This window comes from Piliocolobus tephrosceles, chromosome 15, assembly GCF_002776525.5.
Source record: "Piliocolobus tephrosceles isolate RC106 chromosome 15, ASM277652v3, whole genome shotgun sequence".
Taxonomy (NCBI): domain Eukaryota; kingdom Metazoa; phylum Chordata; class Mammalia; order Primates; family Cercopithecidae; genus Piliocolobus; species Piliocolobus tephrosceles.
In genome coordinates this window covers 95,324,660-95,352,335 of record NC_045448.1, presented here as the reverse complement: position 1 = coordinate 95,352,335, position 27,676 = coordinate 95,324,660, and the positions used below count along the sequence as shown (strand labels likewise).

The window sequence follows — 27,676 nt, the reverse complement described above, 5'->3', positions numbered from 1 at the left end:
GGTCAGTTGATTCCTTTCCTCAACCCACCTTGCTGTCAAGGTTCTTCATGGTTAAGAGATCAAGTGTCTTCAGAGAGTGGCCTGTTGGTGAAATGAAGTAGAGGCACACATGGATGCGAGAATCATGGTAGGTAAAGAGAGAACGCTTAATCTTCAGCTCTTCTTGGAGATAGGCCTCAAACTGAGCATCTATGTAGTCAACTATTGGTTGGTAGCTGAAAAATTATTTAAATGTTTAATACAACATTATTTGTGCTACCTTACGATATCTGTGCAACTCTTAGAAGTTTGAGGTCTATATTTTCATTGATTAATAAACAGTTAATATCTATGCTGAACAGATAACTGTAGTGATAAAAAAAATGTGCAGAACATGCACAAAAGCTATACAAATGCTTCTCAATTTACAATGGTGTTACATCATGATAAATTCATCACATAACCTGAAAATATTAGCTGAGAGGCATTTAATATCCAAATAAACCTATCATAAAGTTGAGAAATCATTAAGTCAAACTATCCTAAATTCAGTATCATTTGTACTTCCAAAACCATCAGGGTAATCTGTGCTTGAAACGGTATTGAATGTACATTGATTCATTCTCATAGTCACTCACACACTGAGTCCCTTTCTGACATAGCTTCCCACACTTACCAGACTGCTGAGAGAGGCTGGCAGCAGTCTAATTTGTAATCAAACTGCTACATGGCTTATTATTTACCTAATTGAGAAAATGCATAGGTATCAATACTCAAAAGATATTTAAGTCAAAGTCCATGACTCCTTGCCTCTTAGATTTACGGGGCACGAAAAGCGTAAGTAAAGAAGAAAGGCATACATCAGCTGAAAGTATCTAACTAGTAATGCTGGCATGTTTTTATTTTCATTTAATTATAAATAAAGGAAAGGCCAATTACATCCTCTGCTCAGATAACTCCTCCCTGGAAATGCAGTCTTCCTTCTGGCTGTCTCATGTTATTCAGCCTTCAAGATACAAATCAAATCACAGTGCATGTGCAGAGCAGTGTGCTGATGCTGTTCCAAGAATAGTCTGTGAGCATTCCAAGTTCTGATATGTTAAACCACTGCCTTTGCAACTTACTTTTCTACTCTTAACTATTCTCATTAAACAAATCTGGGTTTCCAAGTGAAAACAACAGCAAACAGTTCCCATGTCAAATTCCCTGGAAACCTTTGTGATTATCCTTCTAGCCCTATAATGAACCAGTACCTTGAGCAGCTGAGGTACTTAATAAATGTGTACAGAATTAAATTCTTCTATAAAGTTGCCTGACCTTCTAGTCCTTGAGGATCATCACTTCTTTTAAAATTATAGAATACACATTGTTCTCCCTATGCAAATGGTAAACAATGTGAGGACTGAGACAGTATCTTATACATCTGTGTTTTCCACTAGAACTAGCATAGGCTAGGCTCAGTGGCCCACATCTGTAATCCCAATGGTTTGGGAGACCAAGGCAGGAGGATCACTTGAGGCCAGGAGTTCAAGAACAGCCTGGGCAACAACACAGCAAGACCCCCTAAAAAATTTTAAAAATCAGCCAGGCATTGTGAGGTGCCTATAGTCCTAGCTACTTGGGAGGCTGAGACGGGAGATCCCTTAAGCCCAGAAATTCAAAGCTGCAGTGAGCTGTGATTGTGCCACTGCACACCAGCCTAGGTGACACAGCAAGATTCTGTTATAAATGAATGTTTTTAAAAAATTCATTTAAACACAGGGTCTCGCTGTGTTGCCCGGGCTGGTCTTGAACTCCTAGCCTGAAGCAATCATCCTGCCTTGACCTCCTAAAGCACTGGGATGACAGGCATGAGCCCCCCACACCCGGCCTCAAAAAATGATATTTTTTTTAATAAGTAAATAAATTAAATAAATAGCATAAAACCTTGAACATTACAAGAATTCAATTCATCATCAGAGTGATTATTATAACAACAGTAAGTGGTCCTTCGGAAAGTGGTCTAAATGTGACCCAATAGGATTCACTTCCCAAAACAATAAAATGGGAAAAATTAATCTGTTAAGTATATATTTCAAATAAACATTCCAAAGAAGCTTTTATTAATGACCTGAAATAGGTCAGTAAGAGGACCTATTATATGACCTAAATAAATAACCATAAATATACCTCTATCTGAATGTTTTGTCTTATGCTATTCAAGAATGAAAACTGTAAAGATTTTCTGCTAAATAAATAATATGCCATTCTTTCATAATCTGGACAAAAAGATAAAAATATGAATCAGAGAGATTAAAAGACACAAGATATAATGAGAAGATCTAACATACATTTCATCAGTTTTCAAAGAAAAAAAAACAGAAAAAGGGGCAGAGGCAATATTTACAGAAGAAATGTCTGAGATTTTTTAAAAAGAACTGACAGACACTATTCAGAGTCAAGAACTCAAACATATCACAAGCAGGGTAAATTAGAAGTAAAAAAAACCCAGATACAGCATAGCAAAATTGGAGAACAATAAAAACAAAGATCTTAAAAGCACTGGAGGAACAAAAGGAGAGGACCCTTAAGGGAGACTCCTTAATAGCAAACATAGAAGCCAGGAGAGAGTGAGATGATATTTCCAATGGAAGAAAGAAAATAACTGGCAACCCAAAACTGCATATCTAACTAAAATTTCAAGTATGTGAGCAAAACAGAAATTTTTGGTTAATAAATGGTAATAACCATATACTGGTCATATAATACCTTGTGTAGTTAAAAAAATAGAGAACTCGGCCAGGCATGGTTGCTCACTGTAATTCTAGCACTTTGGGAGGCCAAGGCTGGAAGATTACCTGAGGTCAGGAGTTCAAGACCAGCCTGGCCAATATGGTGAAACCCTGTCACTACAAAAATACAAAAATTAGCCAGGCATGATGGCGGGTGCCTGTAATCCCAGGTACTCAGGAGGCTGAGGCAGGAGAACTGCTGGAGTGCAGGAGGTAGAAGTTGCAGTGAGCCAAGATCGCTTCATTGTACTCTAGCCTGGGTGACAATGAGACTCCACCTCAAAATTAAAAAAAAAAAAAAAATAGAAAAAGAGAGAACTCGGTCAGGTAGTGGCTCACGCCTGCAATCCCAGCACTTTGGGAGGCCAAGGCAAGAAGATCGCCTGAGGCCAGGAGTTTGAAATCAGCCTGGCCAACATGGCAAAATCCCATCTCCACTAAAAATACAAAAATTAGCTGGTGGGGTGGCATGTGCCTGCAGTCCCAGCTACACAGGAGGCTGAGGCTTAAGAATCACTTGAACCCAGGAGGGGGAGGCTACAGTAAGCCGAGATAACACCACTGCACTTCAGCCTGGGTGATGGAGTGAGACTGTCTCAAAAAAAATAAAATAAAAAGAGAGAGAGAGAGTTAATATGTAATAGTAATCAGGAGAAGGGATTAACAAAATTTAACTGTTCTGAATTTAATTTCATTGTCTATTTGTATTATCAAGGAGAAGTATAAACACTCATCTTCAACCTTAAGTGAAAGATCATATGTGATAATGTGTAAGAGAACCACTATAAGCACAGAAATCAGGCAAGAAAGGAAAGATAAATATAGAACTGACAGGACAAATGGGAAACACAAAAAAAGATGGTAGATTTAAACCTAAATTTATCGGTAATTACATTAATTGTGAAGGAACTACATGATCAAATAAAGGGTAAGCATTTTCAGACTGGGCTTTAAAAGGACAATATGCTCAATAAGAAACATGTCTAAAGCACAAGGGCACAGAAAGGTTCAAAGTAAAGGGACTGAAAAACTACACCCAACATACGTAAGAAAGCTGCAGACAACACAGACATGGAAGCATTACAAGAGAAAAAAGGTCACTACATAATAATAAAAGTGTCAATGCTTCAGGATAAAATAAAAATGGAGATTAGAAATCTACTGAAGTTGTTGGCCGGGCGTGGTGACTCATGCCTGTAATCCCAGCACTTTGGGAGGCTGAGAAGGGTGGATCACCTGAGGTCAGGAGTTCGAGGCCAGCCTGGTCAACATGGTGAAACCCCATCTCTACTAAAAATACAAAAATTAGCTGTGTGTGCTGGTGGGCACCTGTAATCCCAGGTACTCAGGAGGCTGAGGCAGGAGAATCGCTTGAACCCGGGAGGCGGTGGTTACAGTGAGCCGAGGTCACGCCACTGCACTCTATCCTGAGCAATGGAGTGAGACTCTACCTCAAAAAAGAAAAACACATCTGGAGAAAGCACCCAAGTTCCTGGCTAAAGATTGATATGTACATGCAGGACAGCAAAATACCCATGACCATGGCCATTTCCTATATTAGAGCTATGCTAGTGGTAACAACATGCTATACACTTCTGAAAATTCATTTTGAATGTACACTTAAAATCAGTAAAGTTAGGCCGGGAGAGGTGGCTCACGCCTGTAATCCCAGCACTTTGGGAGACCGAGGCAAGCAGATCACTTGAGGTTAGGAGTTTGAGACCAGCCTGACCAACATTGTGAAACCCTGTCTCTACTGTTTCAAAAACTAGCCAGGTATCATGGCGGGCACCTGTAATCCCAGCTGTTCGGGAGGCTGAGGCATGAGAATCATCTGAACCCGGGAGGTGGAAGTTGCAGTGAGCTGAGATTGTGCCACTGCACTCTGGCCTAGGTGACAAAGCGAGACCCTGCCTCAAAAAAAAAAAAAAAAAAATCAGTAAAGTTTATTCTATGTAAAGTATACATTAATAAAGCTTATTTAAAAAGAACTAAACAAAGATCTGGGCAAAAAAAGCTTATTTCAGAGCAGTGGCTCCTCTGGAGGAAGAAATGGGACTGAACACAGGGGAATGGCTAAAGTGTGTTCCAACTGATCTATACCATTTGATATTTTCACAGAATCATATTTATATATTGCTTTGGTAATTGATAGAATACAAACAATCCAACAAATAAGTTAATGAGAAAAAACAAGTTATAAAATGGGCAAAAGAAGAAAGCATTCCCCTTGAGAACTGAAACAAGATAAGGATGCCTGCGCTCACCACTCTTATTTCACACAGTACTTGAAGTCCTGGTCAGAGAAATCAAGCAAGAGACAGAAATAAAAGGCATCCAAATAGGAAAGAAAAAGGCAAATTATATCTTTGCAGACAATATAATTTCATGCCTAGAAAACTCCAAAGACTCCGCCAAATGGCTCCTGAACTGATAAACAACTTCAGTGAAGTTTCAAGATACAGAATCAATATACAAAAAATCAGCAGCATTTCTGTATATCAATAATGGTCAAGCTGAGAGCCAAATCAAGAATACAATGCCATGTACAACAGACACACACACACACACACTCAGTCACTCACTCACGCAGAAGCCTAGGAATATATCTAACCAAGGAGGTGAAAGATATCTGAAAGAGAACTACAAAACACTGCTAGAAGAAATCACAGATGACACCAACAAACGAAAAAACATTCCATGCTCATGGAATCAATATAGTTGGAAGAATCAACATAGTTAAAATGGCCATACTGCCCAAAGCAATCTGCATACGCAACGCTAATGCTGTTTTTTGTTTTGTTTTTGAGACAGGTATCACTCTGTCCACGCAGGCTGGAAGGGCAGTGGCATGATCACGGCTCACTGCAGCTTCGACTTCCCAGGCTCAGGTGATAGTCCCACTTCGGCCTCCCAAGTAGCTGGCAGTATAGGTGCCCACCAACATGCCTGGTTAATTTTTTAAAATTTTTTGTAGAGACAGGGTCCCACCATGTTGCCCAGGCTAATATCAAGACTCCTGAGCCAGCGATCCTCTCCTTGACCTCCCAAAGTGCTAGGATTACAGGCATAAGGCACCACAACTGGCCTCAATGCTATTTCTATCAAACTACCAATGTCATTTTTCACAGAATTAGAAAAAACTATTCTAAAATTCATAATAGCCAAAGCAATACTAAGCAAAAGAACAAAGCCTGAGGAATCACATTACTTGACTTCAAACTATAAGGCTACAATAACCAAAACAGCATGGTTGTGGTACAAAAACAGACAAATAGACCAATGGAATGGAATAGAGAACCTAGAAATAAAGCCGCACACCTACAGGCATCTGATCTTCAACAAAGCTGACAAAAATAAGCAATGGGGAAAGGACTCTCTATTCAATAAATGGTGCTAGGACAACTGGCCAGCCATATGCAGAAGAATGAAACTGGACCCCTACATTTTACCATAAACAAAAATTAACTCAAGATGGATTAAAGACTTAAATGTAAGACCTCAAACAATAAGAATCCTGGGAGAAAACCTAGAAAACACCATGCTGGACATTGGCCTTGGAAAAGAATTTACGATTAAGTCCTCAAAAGCAAATGCAACAAAAACAAAAATTGTCAAGTGGGACCTAACTACACTAAAGAGCTTCTACATAGCAAAACAAACCATCATCAGAGTAAACACACAACCTACACAATGGGAGAAAATTTTTACAAACTATACATCCAACTATAGTCTAGCAGCCAGAATCTGTAAGAAACTTACAATTAAACAAGGAAAAAACAACCCCATTAAAAAGTGGCCAAAAGACATGGACATACAAGCAGCAACAAACATGAAAAAATGCTCAACATAACTCATCAGAGAAATGCAAATCAAAACCACAATGAGATACCATCTTACAACAGTCAGAATGGCTATTACTAAAAAGTCAAAACACAACAGATACTGGCGAGACTGTAGAGAAAAGGAAAGGCTTGTATCCTGTTGGTGGGAATGTAAATTAATGCAGCCACTGTGGAAAGCAGTTTGGAGTATTCTCAAAGAACTTAAAACAGAACTACGATTCGACCCAGCTATTCCAATTTAGAATATATCCAAAAGAAAATACATCGTTCTACCAAAAAGACACATGTACTCGTATGTTCATCATAGCTCTGTTCACAATAGCAAAGACATGGAATCAACCTAGCTACCCATTAATGTGGACTGGATAAAGCAAATGTGGTACACACATACCATGGACTCCTACACAGCCATAAAAAAAAACAAAATCAAGTCTTTTGTAGCAACATGGATGAAGCTGGAGGCCATTATCCTAAGCAAATTAACTCAGGAACAAAAAACCAAATACCATATGTTCTCACTTGTAAGTAAGTGGGATCTAAACATTGGGTACACATGGATATAAAGATGGCAACAACAGACACTGGGGACTACCAGAGTGGGAAGGGAGAAGTGGGGTAAAGGCTGAAAAATTAACTATTGGTACTATGCTCACTACCTGGGTAATTGGATCACTTGTACCATAAACCTCAGCATCACACAATATACCCATGTAACAAACCTGCAACTGTACCCCAAATCTAAACAAAAATTTGAAATTGTTTTTTAAAAGGAAAAAAAAAAGATACTTATAAAAATGGAAATAAGACTGAGAGCAGTTGCTCACGCCTGTAATCCCAGCACTTTGGGAGGCCGAGGCCAGTGGATCGCCTGAGGTCAGGAGTTCGAGACCAGCCTGGCCAACGTGGTGAAACCCCTGTCTCTACTAAAAACGCAAAAAAATTAAGTGTGGTGCCAGGTGCCTGTAATCCCAGCTACTTGGAAGGCTGAGGCAGGATAATCGCTTGAACTGAGGAGGTGGAAGTTGTAGTGAGTTAAAATCACGCCACTCACTGCACTCCAGACTGGGTGACAGAGCGAGACTCCTCAAAAAAAAAAAAAAATTGAAATACATTTCAAAAAAGAAAATGAAACAAAAAGTTATTGCTTTACCAATCCTTTTTCCCCTTTTATAGTTTAAATTTGATACAGAATCTCTACTCAATCTTTATACAAGCTTAGGAGAAATATGAAAAGAAATAGAGACATCAGGTAAAATATAAACTAAAATTTCACTATCAAAACTTTCCTGCAATGATTAATAATTTAACTGGCTAATTTGATTAGAATTTTACAAAAAATTCACACATCAGGTATTTGGCCATTGTCTATAATTGTTCTTGTATGTCTTATATTTTTTTTCTTCAAGGAGATACGCCCTGCCTGAAAATTAGTATAATTAATATACATTGAATTTGCATGTTAGGAAATAATTAAAGCTACTTTCACTGAAATGCACATTTTAATAAGGTGATTCAAATTATTCTAAAGAAATTAGACAAATGGATAGAAAAATGTCAATGTGCTAATAAGAACAAAATATTGCTTAATTATTTTATTGTTAAAAATCAATGTATGGAAGGAAAGGTATGGATTACTATAGGAGAAAATCAAATCATAGTTCATAGGGCTATAAGGCAAATGTCTTGAAATAAGAAAAACTTGTTTTATTACAAGAAGAAAACACGTACCTCTCTTCTTTATTTATTTGGTCACCAAATCCCACTGTATTCACAATGGTCAATTTCAATCGAACATTACTTTCCTGGAGTTCATATGTCTGAGCTTTAAGTTTAACATTTGGGCAAAAATGTGAGGATTCATAGTCTTCAAAATTCGTATTAAACAATGTGTCAATCAGTGTTGATTTTCCAATTCCAGTTTCCCCTGAAACACACAAAGGTACATCTTTATGGTTGTAGGAATGGCTGAAAAGAAATATAACTGTCAATGCCTAGAGTGGTTTCAAAGATCCCAAGTACTTCAAAGGCCAGGGTGCGCATGAAAGAAATACACACTATGGCTGGTCCCCCAAGTCATTAGCAGAGCACAGAGTAAGTGTGCCAAGCTACTCAGGACTCTGACAACAACACTGAAATGTTTATAGAACAAGCCAAAAGTTTAAAGCTAAGAAAAACAAAACTAACAGAATCTAAACAACTGAAGAGAATCCCTGGGATCATGACTTCAAATTGATAACATAAGCATCGTTCTGCCCATGACAAGAATGAAGTGAGTACAAGGAATATGAAGGAACAACTTAGAGGAAGATAAGGTGGCACGTACCCACACAGAGAATATTAAAGCAGAAACCTTGCTGAATGGATCTGTTCACCAGCTGATCAGGCAAACTCTCAAAACCAACATGGCCAGACATAGTCAAGGAACGAATGTTTTCTCTTTTCTGAAGGAAAATAAGAACAAAAACAACAGCAATAATAATAGTAATAAAAAACTTTGACTTAAATAGGATGTAGGCATACTTGAAAGAATAAATATATCAAACAAATAAAAAATTTTATAATCATTATACCTCATCTAAGATACAAGTGATTAAGTAAATTTTCAGGAAAAGAAACCTGTGTCCAGATCCTCAAAACACACATTTCTTATCCCTTTCATACAACGAGAGTCTAGCACTATGTGTAACATTAAAACATTCGATTTCCAAAATAGGAAAATATCCAACTATGGCATATTCACTTACAAAATAAAAAGTTAAAGTCCATTTGTTTATAAATTTTTAACTTAGAAAATTCTTACATTAAAATGTCAAGTGAAAAAAAAATACAAAACAAAAGTACAGATACAGGTTCAGCTCCTGGTAATGGTAGAGTAACTTAGGTCAAACTTACCCGTCTACTGATATTACTATTACAAGCAACCCTTTTAAGTCACTAGAGTGCAACCAAAGGCAGATAGACACTGGACAGAATAAGACTAGAGGGAAGAAACTTATCAGGTGAGATGAGTTTATGTAGCTTTTTCCCTGCAAAAGTTCCCTGACACTCCCTAGTCATTATTGCAAAAGGAAGACAGAGCTCAGGAGGGAAGTTATAGTCTTCATGGGTTAAGATGTCCATTGGAGACTGGGGCAGGCAGATTGGTTGGAAATTCAGGGAGACAATTCCAGAAAGAAGGGAGTCCAAAATCTACAAACACACTGCACTCAAATCCATGGCTGATGGCCAAACTGCACACATACAGAGGGAATACAAAGATCCCAGAAGGGGGAAAATGGAAATTGGGAGGAGTTATGCAGAGTTTTCAAGTGCCATCTTGAGGAGATGAACAGAGCTTAAATTTTAAGCCTGTAAGTTAAAGGGTCTCCAGTAAACACCCTAGCCTTCTACTGAAACCCTAGGAGTAAGGTCCATAACTCAGCAATCAGAAAGCATAGCTGAAGCAGACGTGCCTTAACAAAGCCTTTAACAAGGCTCAACATGATCAATGGGATCAGTCAGCAATTTAATTACCTGTTGGAACAAAGTTCAACATTCTGCAGAAGAAAACAGAATCTAGCATCTCCATAGTATCTACTATACAATAAAAAATATTATGACAGGGAAAAATACAGAAAAATGTGATTCATGGTCAAGAAAGAAAGTCAACAGAAAGAGATCCACAATGAACCAGATGTTTAATTAGCAGGTAAGAACTTCAAATAATGACAATAAATATGCTAAAGAATCTACAGGAAAAAGATGGCTATCATGGGTGGCATGACAGGGAATTACAGAAAGATATGAAAGAGCTTGCAACAGCAAAAAGCAGCAGACAATTTCTAGAATGTAAAAATGCAACATCTGAAGTAAAAAATATATTTAGTACTAACAGCAGATCAAATAATGGAAGAGACATTTGTTCAATAGTTATTATCCAAGCTAAAAATCTCACAGAAAGAAAAAAGATAAAACCATGCCAGTCTTAAAAACTTGTGTGAGAGTATCAAATGGTCTAACATGCCAGTAATTGGAATACAAGGAGAAACATTAGAGAAAGAGGAGAGAAGGTGAAAGTGTGGGGTGGGAGGGAGGGAAAAACTATCTAAGTAATAGTGACTGAAAACTTTCTAATTTTCTAAACTTGAACTCAGAACAAGAATTTTAGCAAACTACAAAGAGGAAATATCCAAAGGAACCCACATCTAGGGACATCACAGCAAACTGCTAAAAAACAAAGATAATGAAAACTTTAGGCCCGGCGTGGTGGCTCATGCCTGTAATTCCATCACTTTGGGAGGCCGAGGCAGGTGGATCATGAGGTCAGGAGATTGAGACCATCCTGGCTAACATGGTGAAACCCTGTCTCTACTAAAAATACAAAAAATTAGCCAGGCATGGTGGTGCACACCTTTAGTCCCAGCTACTCAGAAGGCTGAGGCAGGAGAATCGCTTGAACCTGGGAGGTGGAGGTTGCAGAGAGCCGAGATTGCACCACTGCACTCCAGCCTGGGTGACAGAGCAAGACTCCATCTCAAAAAACAACAACAACAACAAAAACACGAAAATTACCCGGGCGTGGTGGTGCCTATAATCCCAGCTACTCAGGAGGCTGAGGTGGGAGGATCACTTAAACTCGGGAGGCGGACATTGCAGTAAGCTACAGATGTTTAAGAAACAATGCAAACCAGAAGACAAAACAATGACCCCTACAAAATGCCAAAAAAAAAAAAAAAAAAAAGACAAAGTAGAATTCTATAACCAATGAAAACATCCTTCAAAAATGAAGGCAAAATGAAGACAACTTCAGATAAATAAAATCTGAGAAAATCCACTGCTCGTTGGCCCACGGTATAAGAAATGATAAAAGCTCTTTAAGAGAAAGGAAAATGACAACAGATCTACAAAAAGGAATGAAGATCATCAGAAAGGTAAATATGTGGGTAAATGTAAGAGAGGCTTTTTTTTAACTTCTTGAAAATAGAAATGTTTAAAGCAATAACAAAAACAATGTGTTACAGGTTATATGCACAAGTAAAATGTATAAGAAACACAAAATACAGGAGGAGGACTGAAGGAATATTGTTATAAGATTTCTACAGTACACATAAAGTGTTACATATATAAATTTTTTTTGGAGATGGAGTTTTGCTTTTTTGCCCAGACTGGAGTAAAGTGGTGTCATCTTGGCTCACTGCAACCTCCGACCACCAGGTTCAAGGGATTCTCCTGCCTCAGCCTCCCGAGTAGCTGGAATAACAAGCGCCCACCACCATGCCTAGGTAATCTTTGTATTTTTAGTAGAGATGGGGTTTCACCATGTTGGCCAGGCTGGTCTCAAACTCCTGACCTCAGGTGATCCATTCACTTCAGCTTCTCAAAGTGCTAGGATTACAGGCGTGAGCCACCGCGCTGGGCTAAAATTTTATATTGTTTGAAGGTTGGGTGTGGTAAGTTAGAGCCTAGGTCAATTACTATCAAAAAAAAAAAAAAAAAAAAGCCAAAGAGGTATAGCTAATAAGCCAAAAGCAGAAATGAAATGGAGTCATAAAAATTCTCTATTAATCCAAAAGAAGGTAGGAAAGAAGAAAACGAAAGGACAATGACACATATAGAAAACTAGTTATCAAGAAAATGTACAATGTCTGCCTCCCGAGTTTAAGTGATCCTCCCACCTCAGCCTCCCGATAGTTGGGATTATAGGCGCCACCACACCCGGGTAATTTTCGTGGTTTTTTTTGTTTGTCTGTTTTTGTTGTTTGTTTGTTTTGTGTTTTGTTTTTTGTTTTTGAGATGGAGTCTTGCTCTGTCACCCAGGCTGGAGTGCAGTGGTGTGATCTTGGCTCACTGCAACCTCCACCTCCCAGGTTCAAGCAGTCAGGTCAGGCGCAGGGCTCACGCCTATAATCTCAGCATTTTGGGAGGCCAAGGCAGGCAGGTTACTTGAGGTCAGGAGTTTGAGACCAACCGGACCAGCATGGCAAAACCCCATCTCTACTAAAAATACAAAAATTAGCTGGGCATGGTGGTGCATGCCTGTAGTCCAGCTACTCAGGAGGCTACAGAATGAGAACCGCTTGAACCTAAGGCAGAGGCTGCAGTGAGCCAAGATCCTGCCACTGGAAAAAATTCATAGAAATAAAAATAAATAAAAAGTAAAACTGAATATCCAAAAAAGCAGCTAAAATAAAAAGGCTGAACATGTCAAGTGATGGAGATAACGAAGAACTGGAATGCTGATAAATTTGGTAGTCTGAATGCAAAATGGTACAGTTGCTTTGGAAACTAGCTTGGCAGTTTCTTATGAAGTTAAAAACATGCTATCATATAGCCCAAAAAAAAACCCGCTTGGAGGTATCCAAAATAATGAAAATGTATGTCCACACAAGAACTTATGCATCAATGTTCACAGCAGTTTTATTCCCAATGGTCAAAAACTGGAAACATCCCAAATATCAAACAAGTGGTGAATAGATAAATTGTAGTATACTAAACTACTGATATATGTCACAACATGGATGACGAGCTAGGTATCCCGACAGTGATTTATTTACTGAGGTTTGAGTTTTTAAAAATATGCATTGTGTGCATTTTTCACATAATCATATATTCATACGTGTATACATACACACACACACACACACACACACACACACACACACACACAGACAGATGTAAATGTCTCAAAGGGTGATGACAGACTATTGAGAGTGGTTACCAGTCAGCAGTAGACTAACAGGCTGGGGTGAGAAGAAATTGCTGTTTATTGTATGTAGTGGGCAGAATTCTAAGATGGTCGCTAATACTGATGCCCCTGGTGCATACAAACTTTCTCCCAGTTATTAAATCAAACGCTAACCTAGGTGTCACTGAGGAGAGATTTTACAGAGTGATTAAGTTCCCAAACCAGTCAGCCAGCCTTCGAAAGGGAGATTATCCTGGGTGGGCCAGACCTAATGAGGTAAATCTTTTTTTTGTTTGTTTGTTTGTTTTTCTTTTGAGACAGAGTTTTTGCTCTGTTGCCCAGGCTGGAGTGCAATGATGTGGTCTCAGCTCACTGCAACCTCCACCTCCTGGGTTCAAACAATTCTCCTGCCTCAGCCTCTCAAGCAGCTGGGATTATAGGTGCTTGCCACCACGCCCGCCTAATTTTCGTATTTTTAGTAGAGACAAGGTTTCACCATGTTGGTCAGGCAGGTCTCGAACTCTTGACCTCAGGTGATCCACTCACCTGGGCCTCCCAAAGTGTTAGGATTACATGGGTGAGACACTGTGCCTGGCCATGAGGTAAATCCTTTACAGGGCCTGGACACTTCCTGGCCAAAGACCTGAAGCATGAAGGGAACGCCACCTGCCAGTTCTTGCTGGCTTTCAGAATGGAGTGGTCTCTAGGAGCTGACAACAACCCCCAGCCAGTAGGGAACTGAATTCTGCCAACAACCAGAAAGAGTATGGAAGGAAAAGCCTCCAGGTAAGGACCCAGCAGCTGACCTCGTGAGCATGAAACCCAGAGCAGAGAAGGCAGATGGGTCACATCTGGCCTTTGACCTACAGAACTGTGAGCTAACAAACAGATGCTGTTTTAAGCAGCTAAATTTGTGACGATTTGTTACGCAGCAACAGAAAACTAGTATACTAGATTCTCTTTTGTGCCGTTTGAATCATTTTTAGTCATGTAAGCATATTATCTTCATATATTTTTAAAGAGCGCTGAAGAAGCACTAGGCTTCTTCTTCGTGAAAGTGTTCAAGATGATAAGAACTTCATAACTTGTTAAAGTTGCTATCTGATAGGCATATGCTTATTACATGAAAGTTGAACTAAATGGCCTCTAGGATTCCTTCTAGTTCTACAATGACAGGATTTTAATGCCACCGGAAAAAAGAAGTATTTCAAAAATGAGGGTGTGGTCCCCATGATGTAACACAGAAGAGGGGCCAGGGAAAAAGAAACTAAGCCAACAGTCACTGGATGGACTAGTCACTAAAGATTACTAGTGACTCTGACAGTAATCTCTGGAGGATTAAATATCATTCAAAAAGTCTGTGAGGAAGATAGAACACACTGTTAGTACCATTGATAAATGGAGAAAGAGGGAAAAATAAGAAGAGACTACAGTTATTGGAGCACAGAACTAAAGAAAATTATTTAATCTTATTGAATTACTGGCCAGGCATGGTGGCTCACGCCTGTAATCCAAGCGCTTTGGGAGGCAGAGGCAAATGGATCACTTGAGGCCAGGAGTTCGAGACCAGCCTAGCCAACATGAGCAAAACCCCGTCTCTAATAACAATACAAAAATTGGCCGAGTGTGGTGGCACATGCCTATAATTATAGCTATTTCGGGGGCTGAGGCATGAGAATTGCTTGAACCTGGGAGGTGGAGGTTGAGTGAGCCGAGATTGCACTACTGCACTCCAGACTGGGCAACAGAGTGAGCGAGACTCTGTCTCAAAAACAAACAAATAAAAAACAACTTACTGAATTACCCATGTTTGTATTTGCAATTTTCTTTCTAGCTAAAGTTTAAAACGCTCCTCTTTCACCAAATTAAATTTACTTCCTATTTTTAAATACAAATTTCAATATGAATTACCAAACCCCTCCCTGCAGATCCTTAGAAGCATCAGGTCTAATCTTGCATCAGGGAGGCATCTGGCAGGACCACCCAAGGGCTCCCTAAACTCTGCCATTCACAGGAGTTCTATGCACCCACCACACTCTGCAGTGTGCTCAAAAAAGAAATAACAGCCGGGCATGGTGGCTCACACCTGTAATCCCAGCACTTTGGGAGGCTGAGGTAGGCAAATCACTTGAGGCCAGGAGTTCGAGACCAGACTGGGCAAACTGGCAAAACCCCATCTGTACTAAAAATACAAAAATCAGCCAGGTGTGATGGCACACACCTGTAATCCCAGCTACTTGAAAGGCTGAGGCATGAGATTTCTTGAACCGAGGAGGCAGAGGTTGCAGTAACCTGAGATTGCACCATCGCATTCCAGCCTGGGCAAGAGAGCAAGGCTCTGTCTCAAAAAAGAAAAACAAACAACGCCCGGGTGCGGTGGCTCACTCCTGTAATCCCGGCACTTTGGGAGGCTGAGGCGGGCGGATCACAAGGTCAGGAGATCGAGACCACGGTGAAACCCCGTCTCTACTAAAAATGCAAAAAAAAAGCCGGGCGCCTGTAGTCCCAGCTACTCGGGAGGCTGAGGCAAGAGAATGGCGGGAACCCGGGAGGCGGAGCTTGCAGTGAGCCGAGATAGCGCCACTGCACTCCAGCCTGGTGGACAGAGCGAGACTCCATCTCAAAAATAAAAATAAAAATAATAGAAAAACAAACAACGAATGAAAAATGAAACAGGGCTGGGCGCGGTGGCTCATGCCTATAATCCTAGCACTTTGGGAGGCTGAGGTGGGCAGATCACTTAAGGTTAGGAGTTCAAAACTAGTCTACCAACGTGGTGAAACCCCATCTCTACTAAAATACAAAAAAAAATTAGCTGGACGTGGTGGCAGTCACCTGTGATCCCAGCTACTCGGGAGGCTGAGGCAGGAGAATTGCTCGAACCCAGGAGGCAGAGGCTGCAGTGAGCTGAGATCACACCACCCTACTCCAGCCTGGGCAACAGAGTAAGACTCCGTCTAAAAAAAAAACCAAAAAAAATGTCCTCAATGTCAGAATATTGTGTATACTCAATTATTCAACCCATCATTGACTTTTCACTTGAATCAACAGAAAAATTAATTCATATTGGAGGTGAGTACAAACAGAAGTCTCTATCACAAGAGTCTATGAGCACACCAAGTAGTTATTTTAAAATCATAGAAGCATTTACAGTACAATATGGTATCTATTTAAAAGATATACTCACTCTTTGTTCATCATCAGATCCTTGTGAAGACATACAAGTTGTTTTCGTTGCCATGTGAGACTGAAAGAGCTAAAAAAGGAATACAAAGGCTTAAAAGGAAACAGAAACATTACTCCCCAAAACCCAATATCTAAATAATATATTTACATGAATAAGGTGTTATAAAACTGTTATCACCAAGTTTTGAAGTGTAGTCTACATTATTGAATCACGTTTGAAATTGTGGCTTTCTTGCTGGATAGGTATCTACATAAGTAAATTACATATAATATTCAACACACAGATAATATACTTACACACAAAAAAATTGTAAGAAATTAGTAAACTTCCATTTACAAGTAGGGAGACAAAGAACTTTTTTTTTTTTTTTTTTTGAGACAGTGTCTTGATCTGTCACCCAGGCTGGAGTGCAGTGGCGTGATCTCGGATCACTGCAACCTCTGTCTCCTGGGTTTAAATGATTCTCCTGCCTCAGCCTCCTGAGTAGCTGGATCACATGCATGCGCCACCATGCCTGGCTAATTTTTGTATTTTTAGTAGAGACGGGGTTTCACCATGTTGGTCAGGCTGGTCCCGAACTTCTGACTTCATGATCTGCCCGCCTCGGCCTCCCGAGCACTCCCTGCTCGGATTACAGGCGTGAGCCACCACACCCTGCCTTTTCATTTTTAAAGATACTCTAAGAGCCATGAAGTCCCTCAAAATTAGGTATGTTCCACTGTAGCGTGTCAGAGGAAATATAAATGTCAAGAATGCTACAATTGCAGTGTGGTGGGGAAAGCAGGGATTTTATAATTTTAACAACTACCTTTGTCACTAAAATAATCATTTATAGAACTCATATTACACGTCCATATCACTATGCTAGCTCGTTAAGTTCATTTTCTTATTTAATCCTTACATCTGAGCTATACATATTATCATTCCCACAGCCTAGATGAAAAAATTCGGATTCTGAAAGGTTGAGTAATTTACCCAAAATCATACAAGCCAGTAGGGTGTAGACACAGGTCTGATTTGACTGCCAAACTGGTGTTCCTTCTACTGCCCCAAGTTGTAAACCAAATGGATATTCACTGTTCCCAACAATAGAGAATGAGGGAAGAGAGGTACAAGAAAAACTGTACTAATTCCAAGGTACTGCTATCCTACTTCTGAATATAGCACAAGATACTGAGGAAACGTCACATTATTTAAAAAGTAATATTAATGTGAATGTGGTAAAAAAAAAATTGCAAATGGTATCAATGAGAATACAGTGCACATTACTCCCTTCCCACTCTTGAAATTCTCTAGCAGCTCAGCGCTCTTCCCGAGAGGCACCAGACCCTTATGCATTCTTCCAGAGAGAGACTGTGCATGTCTAAGCAGGCCTCCTTTGTTTATATAAATGGTAGCTGTCTACTGCTCTGTGCTGTGGGGTTTTTTTGCTGAATCTTTCCTGAGACTGTTTCGCAGTACTATTTAGATCTACCTCATTCTTTCTACAGCATAGTGTTCTCCTCTGTATACTACAGTGTGGTATATATACGGACGCTCTTCATTGAGACTGTCCTCTCCTCTGTACTTACAATGAACCACGCTGCAACAAATGGCACTGCATGAAAGACAGAACTTGGGTGCTCCCACCATCTCACCCTGATCCTCTGCGTGCGCACACACAGTGAATGAATCCTACACAGACAAAATAGTGCACATTGTGACTGACAACAATCTTCTGCTGGTACATTTTGATAAAATAGGCTGACCTTGTAACTGAACACTCCGAGTAACAGTGTTTTTTTTGTTTTGTTTTCTTTTGTTTTGAGACAGTCTCACTCTGTCACCCAGGCTGGAATGCAGTGGTGCAATCTCAGCCACTGCAACCTCTGCCTCCCGGGTTCAAGCGATCCTCCTGCCTCAGACTCCCAAGCAGCTGGAATTACCGGCAAGTGCCACCAGGCCTCGCTTATGTTTGTATTTTTAGTAGAGATGGGGTTTTCACCACATTGACCAGGGTGGTCTCAAACTCCTGACTTCAACTGATCCTACCGCCTTGGCCTCCTAAAGTGTTGGGATTATAGGCCTGAGCCCCCGCGCCCAGCCAACAGTGTTTTCAAATACTAAGTTTTTCCAACACAAAATGACGCTTGTCAGTTGGAAGATGCTCCTATATAAAAGTATGCAAAAGCTCACTGAGGGACACAATGGTCCTGGTTGTGTTTTCACAGTCTGAAAAGTGAAAAGTATGTAATGATACAAAGCACATCAGAGACTAGCCTGATTTTAATACCTGGCCTCAGGCTTTAACTTTTAACTACACATATACTTCACTTACACCCTGCCATTCCGAAAGGCCCCCCAATCCCAGTCACCATGTGGTACCTAAGCAGTATCACATCCCTCTAGTCTGTAGAATACAAGCAAAGTGAGGAGCCCCGGAAACAAACAGTGGTGGTTACAGAAATGTGGAGAAATTAGACATCACTGAAGGCAAGAGTCAAAGAAGAAAATGACTTTGAAGCAAGTCAGGAAAGAGGTAAAGATCTAGATGAGACATTTAAGGTAGAAAAAAAAAATCCCTAAATACCACAAGGCAGAATTTCGTACTTGAAGAAAGCACAGTAAGTGTAAGAATTGGAGGGAACAAAAGGAACAGATTAGGGACAATACCTGAGTGGCAGACTGAGTAAACCGGAACTGTCCATTTAGAGTCTGACTTTCTGCTAAAGGCTAAGAAGTGCCACAGATAATATTTGGCTAGGGGCCCTGTTCAGAGCCCTGCACTAAACACAATGAGGAGTAGGGTAGAACATTCCATGCTTGTCATTAATTCCAGACCTAACATACTACCTGCTTGCCTCTCAGCATCTGTCTCTACTATAAGTGATGCACTACACATATAATTCACTGAGGCTGTATTATTTTGACTTGTCAAGTATAGAATTTTAAGGAAAAGTTTAATTTTTATTTTATTTTAGAGACAAGATCTCCCTCTGTTGCTTAAGCAGGAGTGCAGTGGTGCGATCACAGCTCGCTGCAGCCTCAACATCCTGGGCTAAGGCAATCCTCCCACATCAGTCTCCCAAATAGCTGGGACTACAGGCACGCACCACCACACCCGGCTGAAAATCAAACTTTAAAAATTACTGGTAAAAAAGTGGTTTTTAGTTTTTAATATGGTGATGCTATATGATCAGCATATGATGAGTTTTGGTAAAATGTTGCTTAGTGTTGATAAGTAAAATTTGCTTAGAAAAAAGGTAGAGGCTTTAGGCCAGGCATGGTGGCTCACGCCTGTAATCCCACCACTTTGGGAGGCCGAGGCAGGTGGATCATGAGGTCAGGAGATCGAGACCATTCTGGCTAACGTGTGAAACCCTATCTCTACTAAAAATACAAACAATTAGCCAGGTGTGCTGGCAGGCACCTGTAGTCCCAGCTACTTGGGAGGCTGAGGCAGGAGAATGGCATGAACCCAGGAGGCGGAACTTGCAGTGAGCTGAGATCACGCCATTGCACACCAGCCTGACAGACAGCGAGACTCCGTCTCAAAAAAAAAAAAAGAGAAAAAAGAAAAAAGAAAAAAATTAGAGGCTTTACACTCATTTACCATTAAATTTAAATAAAATACAGGTTAAATTTCTGTCATTTATGTAAGTTCATATCAAATATCTGCTTTTGTTTATTCATTTACTGTGTTTCTGAACATCTGCCAAAAAGCCTACATAAAATCTCAGTGGATGAATGTTTTGATCAGGAAGTTTAAATGAGTCACATTAAAGTAATATGAATAATTATTTCAAATATTTTCCACTAGTACTACTTGGTCAGTTAAATTTCCAAAACAAGATTAATACTGGAAAAGGTTTTAATTTTTTAAAATTTATTAACTTAGTTATTTTTGAAACAAGTTCTGGCTCTGTCACCCAAGCTGGAGTGCAGTGGCACGATCTCGGCTCACTGCTGAGATCCTCCACCTCCCAGGCTCAAGCTATCCTCCTGCCTCAGCCTCCTGAGTAGATGGGACCACCGGCACATCCCAGTATGCCTGGTTAATTTTTTTGTAGAGACGAGGGCTCACTCTGTTGCCCAGGCTGTTCTCGAACTCCTGAGCTCAAGCAACTTGCCTGCCTCAGCCTCCCAAAGTGCTAGGATTATAGGCATGAGCCACCGTGCCCGGCTGGAAAAGGTTTTTAATAAATTAGCAGGAAAAATAACAATAGGACAAGTGTTGGCTGAATCCCTCTAATGGCAAACAGAGCTCTGTGTAGGGCTAAGAAACACTAAATTAGAAAAAAATTAAAAATCTGCAAGAGGAATTCTGGCCTGCTCTACCGTTGACCACTACTTAGTATGTGTAAACCACTCAGCTAGGCTCTGCAGTCTCAACAGTAGTAAGATATGGCCCTTGACCTTGTGACTGTGTCTCAGAGAAACATGAATGCACAACAGGCAACCACAATCTCATTTCAGCGTACAAGGGGGCAAGGAGACTAACCATCTCAACCCACCTTTGACTACATAGTCAATTTGCTTTTCCTGTAGCTTCTATTTCAAAGATACATATATCACACACACACACACAAAACCATATATAAATCTACACACCTACTTCCCAAAAGGAAAAATCCCATACAGTAACTTAACTCCTAGCAAAGTCTACCATATACTTTTTAAAAAGTTGTATTATCTATGAGTCCTAGAAAGAAGTGACAGACGTGGGACAGCTGGAGGAAGGTCAGGTGCTCCACCTTCTTTAAAATCTCAGTTTGTGGGATACAGGCAATGTGAGAGACACACAATTCATCCTGGGGCCCTTGGGAGACATGGCCTTTTCCTATCCGCCAATTACAGATAAACTTATGATGGTTCTTTCACAACAGGCCCCTAGATAAAATTTTCCTTACGCTGCTGGGAAACATTTCTGAAAATGCCTTATAGCCGCCCCTTAAGCAGAACAATGAGGCTCAGGCAACAGAATCCTAACTTAGCTTTATAATCTTCACTTTGTTTTTGTTTTGTTTTGTTTTTTTGAGATGGAATCTCGTTCTTGTTGCCCAGGCTGGAGTGCAATGGCATGATCTCAGCTCACTGCAACCTCTGCCTCCCGAGTTCAAGCTATTTGTCTGCCTCAGCCTCCCAAGTAGAGAGGCTGGGATTACAGGCATGCACCAACACCCAGCTAATTTTTGTATTTTTACTAGAGACAGGGTTTCTCCATGTTGGTCAGGCTAATCTCGAACTCCCGACCGCAGGTGATCTGCCCACCTCAGCCTCCCAAAGTGCTGTGATTACAGGCGTGAGCCACCGCGCCTGGCCTTATAATCGCTTCCCTTTAACTTCACTTTTCCAAAATGTTTTATTATCATAAAGTTAGTCCAAAACATAGAACCAAAGTTTTTAAACCGTCCCTTGGGATTCTATGAGCTGTTTCTTGGCATTCTTTAGGACAATACGAGCAAGAGTGAGAGAGAGAACAAAAAGCAAAAAGTGGCCTAAATAATTATCATCTGGAGGCCGGGAGTGGTGGCTCATGCTTGTAATCTCAGCACTTTGGGAGGCTGAGGCGAGTAGATCACTTGAGGTCAGGAGTTCAAGACCAGCCTGGCCAACATGGTGAAACCCCGTCTCTACTAAAAATACAAAAATTAGCCAGGCGTGGCAGTGCGTGCCTGTAATCCCAGCTACTCAGGAGGCTGGGTTCAATTAATTTGCTCATTTGCTCCATTTACCAGGAGGCAGGAGAACTGCTTGAACCTGGAAGGCTGAGGTTGCAGTGAGTCAAGATCACACTACTGCACTCCAGCCTGGGCGACACAGCGAGACTCGGTCTCAAAAAAATAAAAATAAAAATAAAATTATTATCTGGGCCTATTTTATGAGTTTCAGGAGGGTGGGGTATTTGGCTTGAAACAATACTTTGAAAGATTCCACAGACTCATTATTTAAAATCATTTTATAAAATCTTCTGGTTATGGGAAAATTCAAGTTAAAATAAAGTTACAGATTAACAGTGATCCAAAATTTTCCTAAAACAAGTAGTAACATTAAGTTATTCAAGTTAATGCAGACCATACTGCTAGAACGGGATGCTAATTACAGCCCAGAAATAAAAAAGAACTCAAGTGGAGGCTGGGCTCGGTGGCTCACACCTGTAATCCCAGCACTCTGGGAAGCCAAGACCAGCAGATCACTTGAGGTCAGCAGTTTGAGACCAGCCTGGCCAACAAGGTGAAACCCTCTCTCTACTAAAAATACAAAAATTAGCCAGGCTTGGTGGTGTGCGCCTGTAATCCCAATTACTTGGGAGGCTGAGGCAAGAGAACTGGTTTAACCCGGGAGGCGGAGGTTGCAGTGCGCCAAGATTGCGCCACTGCACTCCAGCCTGGGCAACAGAGCAAGACTCAGTCTCAAAATAAATAAATAAATAAAATAAAAGAACTCAAGTGAAATTACCAAGAGTGAGCAACATAAGATAGCAGCAAGTTGGCCTCTAGTGTGCGTGGCCTGTTTGCATATCCCCGGGAGGATGTCAGTACAGCAAGGCTTAGAGTTGTCCAATCCCATCAAAATAGCACCTCCATTATACCATCAAACTCCAACAAATACATCAAAAGTTAAAGGATAACTGCAAATTCTACTTTTTAATCTCAAAAGATCATCAAGATGGGGAAATTCTTGAAGTAGTTCATATAAAAGTTAAGAGTCTCAAGCTTAACAAAAGCTTGCACTACAACAGTAACAGTTGAAAATACAAATGCAATTTTATTTTAAAATTACTCCTCCTAATTAGAAAATTATTTATTACAGAAAAAATATCATTTCTAATTTGTGCTGTTTTAGTAACATTGTAATGAATGTTCCAATTTGTGCTATTTTACTAACACTACAACAAACTTCCTCTCATGGCAGCCAAAGAGGTGTGCCATTCCGATTCTCCCTTCAAGCAATACCTAGTCCTGTGCCTACAAAGATTGCAGCTCGCTGACCGTCTCCACCTGCAGAGCCTTCGGAATCTGCTGCAGTATAGACCCAAGACCACTTTCTCCCTAGGCAGCTGGTGGCTGAAGACTGGGCACAGTAAGGATGTCAGGGCTGCCTGGCCCAGACTTTGTCAGATCCACACTGTTTTGCAGCTCTCACTGCCCAACTGGGCTTCCTCCCTTCTTCCTTGCATGGCTATCAAGATCTGGATCAGGGTCTGAAGGCTTCTTCCCCAACACCCACGTGTCCTGCTTTCTTCCCTCTTCAACTTTCACAGGCAATATTCCCCCGTCCCTCATCTCCAAGAAATCTCCTACACTGCTAGCTCCTCCTCCATGTCTGCTTCCAGAATTCCACCCAACTCACCAGTATAACCATCAATTATTCTGTGCATCTGAAAATATCTTCATGACAAATTCCTACAATATCATTCCTGTTCCAAGCAAACTGCCAAACTGCCCCTCAAAAAGACTGGACCTGCTTCTATTTCTAATATTAGCAATGAGTTGAAAAAAAACAAACCACAAACTGTTTTTCGTCTGCTCTCACACAACACAGGATAATTTTGTGACCAAATGTGGGAAGTTTCTCCCACCCACCAAGCAAGAATCAGTTTTGCAGTGGACACTAGCTGGGTGCCCTCTAATTTAATTCTGACACTATCCACTTGGCAATAGAGTCAGATCCCACAGACTGAGGGCTCGTCCCCAAGACTCTGCCCCATCCCTACTCGACTTCTGCTCAATGCAAGTAACAAATGGCTAGAAATCAGGATTCCCACAACCCCCATCTCAGGTTCAATTAATTTGCTCATTTGCTCCATTTACCAGTTTATTACAAAGAATATTTTAAAGGATACAAATAAACAGCCAGATAAAGAGATACAAAGCTCAAGATCTGAAAGAGTCCCAAGCCCAGGGGCTTCTGTCCCCATGGAGGGGGGTGTGCTACCCTCCCAACACGTGGATGTGTTAAGCCTCCACCTGTTTAGCTATCTGCAAGCTCTCTGAACCCAGTCCTTTGTTCTTAAGGAGCCTCCATTATACAGGCATGGTTGATTAACCACTGGCCATTGGTGACCAATTAACTCTCAGCCTCTCTCCCTCTCCTAGAAACTGCGGGATGAAGCTGAAAGTCCCAATATTCTAATCTTGCCTTGTTCTTTCTGGTGACCAGCCCCATCCTGAAGCTACCTAGGGGCTGCCAGCCACCAGTCATCTCATTAGCATACAAAAGACATCACTTTGGAAGTTTTAAGGATTTCAGGAGTTCTATGTCAGGGGGTCAAAGACCAAATACGTATTTCACAATAATCACAAATGTATAAAAGGGTCCATTTCATTATATATTACTCAGTACAGGGTATTAACAATTTTTAAATTTTTGTAAATTTGACAGGCATAACTGACATCTTAATTTGACTTCTGGTATTTTAAACATTTTTTGGCTTACTGGCCATTTCTACTATATTTCCATAAATCACCAATTCATGTTTTCCCACTTGCCTATCAGGGTACTCCTTTGTTTCTCTTACTAGTAAGAGCTATTGAGTAGTGTAACTCTTTGCTTGTCATGTGTATCATAAATATCTTTTCCTGATTTATTACTGATCTTTTCAGTTTTCATAAAGTCTAATGTATAAATCTTTTCTTTATGGCTTCTTCCTTAAATATAAAGCTTAAAATATCTTTCTACACCCTGAAGTTAAAAAAAAAAAGTAACTAAATTTTATTTTATGATGTCTTACAGATTAAGTTTTATAATACTCTACGAGTTACTTTCTAGTACTATATGAGTCAAGGAAACATGACTTTTTCCCAATATTGTTAGCCTATTGCAGCATAAGAGGATTAAGGGACAGCAAAGTCTGTCATATGGAAATGAGCTTCCCAAGGGAAAAACCAGGACCCATGAATAGACTAGTGAGGCAGATTTTGACACAAGGAAGGGAAATGACTAAAGGACTCAAGTTGTCTAACAGAAATGAGCTGCCGAGGAAGCACTGAGCTCAGGCCCTGGAAGGGTTCCAACAGCGGCACAGTAACCCCTATCAATACTACAGAGCTGATTTCTGTACTAAGTGGGTAACAAAAGTAACAATTTTCTAAGATCCCTTTCAACTCAGATTTCATGACTATAACTTGGAACAAGCAATGAGAGAAAGTATGTGACGTGAAGAATGAAAACAACTTACAGAAACTGCATGAACAGAAAGGGAGATTCAGGACAACAAAATTAAGATGAAGACAATAAAATTGCATCTTATTGATGTGAAAAGACCCTGTGGAACTAAATCTCAAGGCTTATTTAAATAAAAAGTAGGCCGGGCGTGGTGGCTCACGCCTGTAATGCCAGCACTTTGGGAGGCCAAGGCGGGTGGATCACCTGAAGTCAGGAGTTCAAGACCAGCCTGACTAAAATGGTGAAACCCCGTCTCCACTAAAAGTACAAACTTAGCTGAGTATGGTGGCGCATGTTTATAACCCCAGCTACTCAGGAGGCTGAGGCAGGAGAATCGCTTGAACCTGAGAGGCAGAGGTTGCAGTGAGCCGAGATCACACCATTGCACTCCAGCCTGGGCAACAAAAGCGAAACTCCGTCTCAAATTTAAAAAAAAAAAAGAAAAAGGATTACTAGATAGCTTGAATTCCTTCAAGAGAGCATGTTCCATGCAGGCTAGGTGACAGAAAAGCCAATGAAATTTGAGAAGGCATTAATTTAGCCCAGGAAAAGCAAATGAGAGAGGAGCTGAAGAAAAGAGGAAGGAAGAGAAATAGATACACATTAAAAGGACTTAAAGCCTGAACAACACAGGCAGATCCTGTCTCAAAAAAAAAAAAATTTAGCCAGGCACAGTGGTGCGTACCTGTAGAAACAGATACTTGGGAGGCTGAGGCAAGAGGATCATCTGCACCTGGGAGGTCAAGGCTGCAGTAAGCTGTGACTGTGCCACTATACTCCGGCCTGGGCAACAGAGCACAGCACTGTCTCAAAAACAAAAACAAAAAACAAAATGAAAAAGCATTAAAAGGACTTAGAGTTGACAGGAACATTTGAGGAAAAAAAGAATACTTAGGAATCAGTGAGAAGTCTATCAATGCTTTTCACTTATTCCACAAATGTATACAATATTATCATTATTATTATTATTTTGAGAGAGAGTCTTACTCTGTCACCTAGGCTGGAGTATAGTGGCGCAATCTCGGCTCACTGCAAGCCCCACCTCCTGGGTTCACACCATTCTCCGGCCTCAGTCTCCCCAGCAGCTGGGACTACAGGCACACACCGCCATGCCTGGCTAATTTTTTTGTTTGTATTTTTAGTAGAGACGGGGTTTCACTGTGTTAGCCCAGATGGTCTCAATCTCCTGACCTCGTGATCTGCCCGCCCCGGCCTCCCAAAGTGCTGGGATTACAAGCGTGAGACACCGTGCAGTGCCTCACAATTTAAAGCCTTACATTTTAAGGACAGAGTAACAGACCCCAGGCATTGTGGATTAAAGCTGTATAAATCAATATTCTTGTAATTTAAATCTTAGTACAATTGGGAGACATACATACAACTAAAAATATGGAAAATACACTCAGGGTATAATGAAATCTGCATAGTCAGAGAAGGCACTGGCAAGAAAAGGCTTGAACAGAGACTTGAAGAAACAGGAAATTTCCTAGCAAATAAAGACAAGACTGGCTGGGCGCAGTGGGTCCTGAGGTCAGGAGTTCGAGACCAGCCTGGCCAATATGGTGAAACTCCATCTCTGCTAAAAATTTTTAAAATAATTAGACAGGTGTGGTGGCGGGTGCCTCTAATCCCAGCAACTTGGGAGGCTGACACAGAAGAATTGCTTGAACCTAGGAGGCAGAGGTTGCAGTGGTTGAGATTGTGCCACTGCACTCCACCCTGGGTGACAGAGCAGGACTCCATCTAAAAAAAAAAAAAAAAGAAAGAAAGAAAGAGGCCAGGCGCAGTGGCTCACGCCTGTAATCCCAGCACTTTGGGAGGTTGAGTCAGTTGGATCACAAGGTCAAGGAGATTGAGACCATCCTGGCTAACATGGTGAAACCCCGAATCTACTAAAAATATAAATAATTAGCCAGACATGGTGGCGGGCGCCTGTAGTCGCAACTACTTGAGAGGCTGAGGCAGCAGAATGGCATGAACCCGGCAGGTGGAGCTTGCAGTGAGCCAAGACTGCGCCTCTCCAAGCTTGGGCGACAGAGCAAGACTCTATTAAATAAAATAAAAGACAAGGGGAGGGGAGGGA

General features: G+C 40.7%; 1 protein-coding gene across 2 annotated transcripts in view; it reads right to left on the bottom strand.

Annotated features, from left to right (window-relative positions):
* The window catches only part of SEPTIN10 (septin 10), a 71,304-nt gene that overhangs the window by 32,793 nt on the left and 10,835 nt on the right, over positions 1-27,676 (bottom strand). Inside the window, exons 2-5 of one of the 2 annotated variants that reach the window (XM_023190388.2) lie at positions 16,447-16,515; positions 8,919-9,036; positions 8,324-8,519; positions 29-215 (exon numbers count right to left, since the gene is read on the bottom strand). In XM_023190388.2, the coding sequence (XP_023046156.1) occupies positions 29-215; positions 8,324-8,519; positions 8,919-9,036; positions 16,447-16,515 (570 nt within the window). The remainder of the gene's footprint in view (positions 1-28; positions 216-8,323; positions 8,520-8,918; positions 9,037-16,446; positions 16,516-27,676) is intronic. The other variant, XM_023190389.3, reaches the window with a different exon arrangement.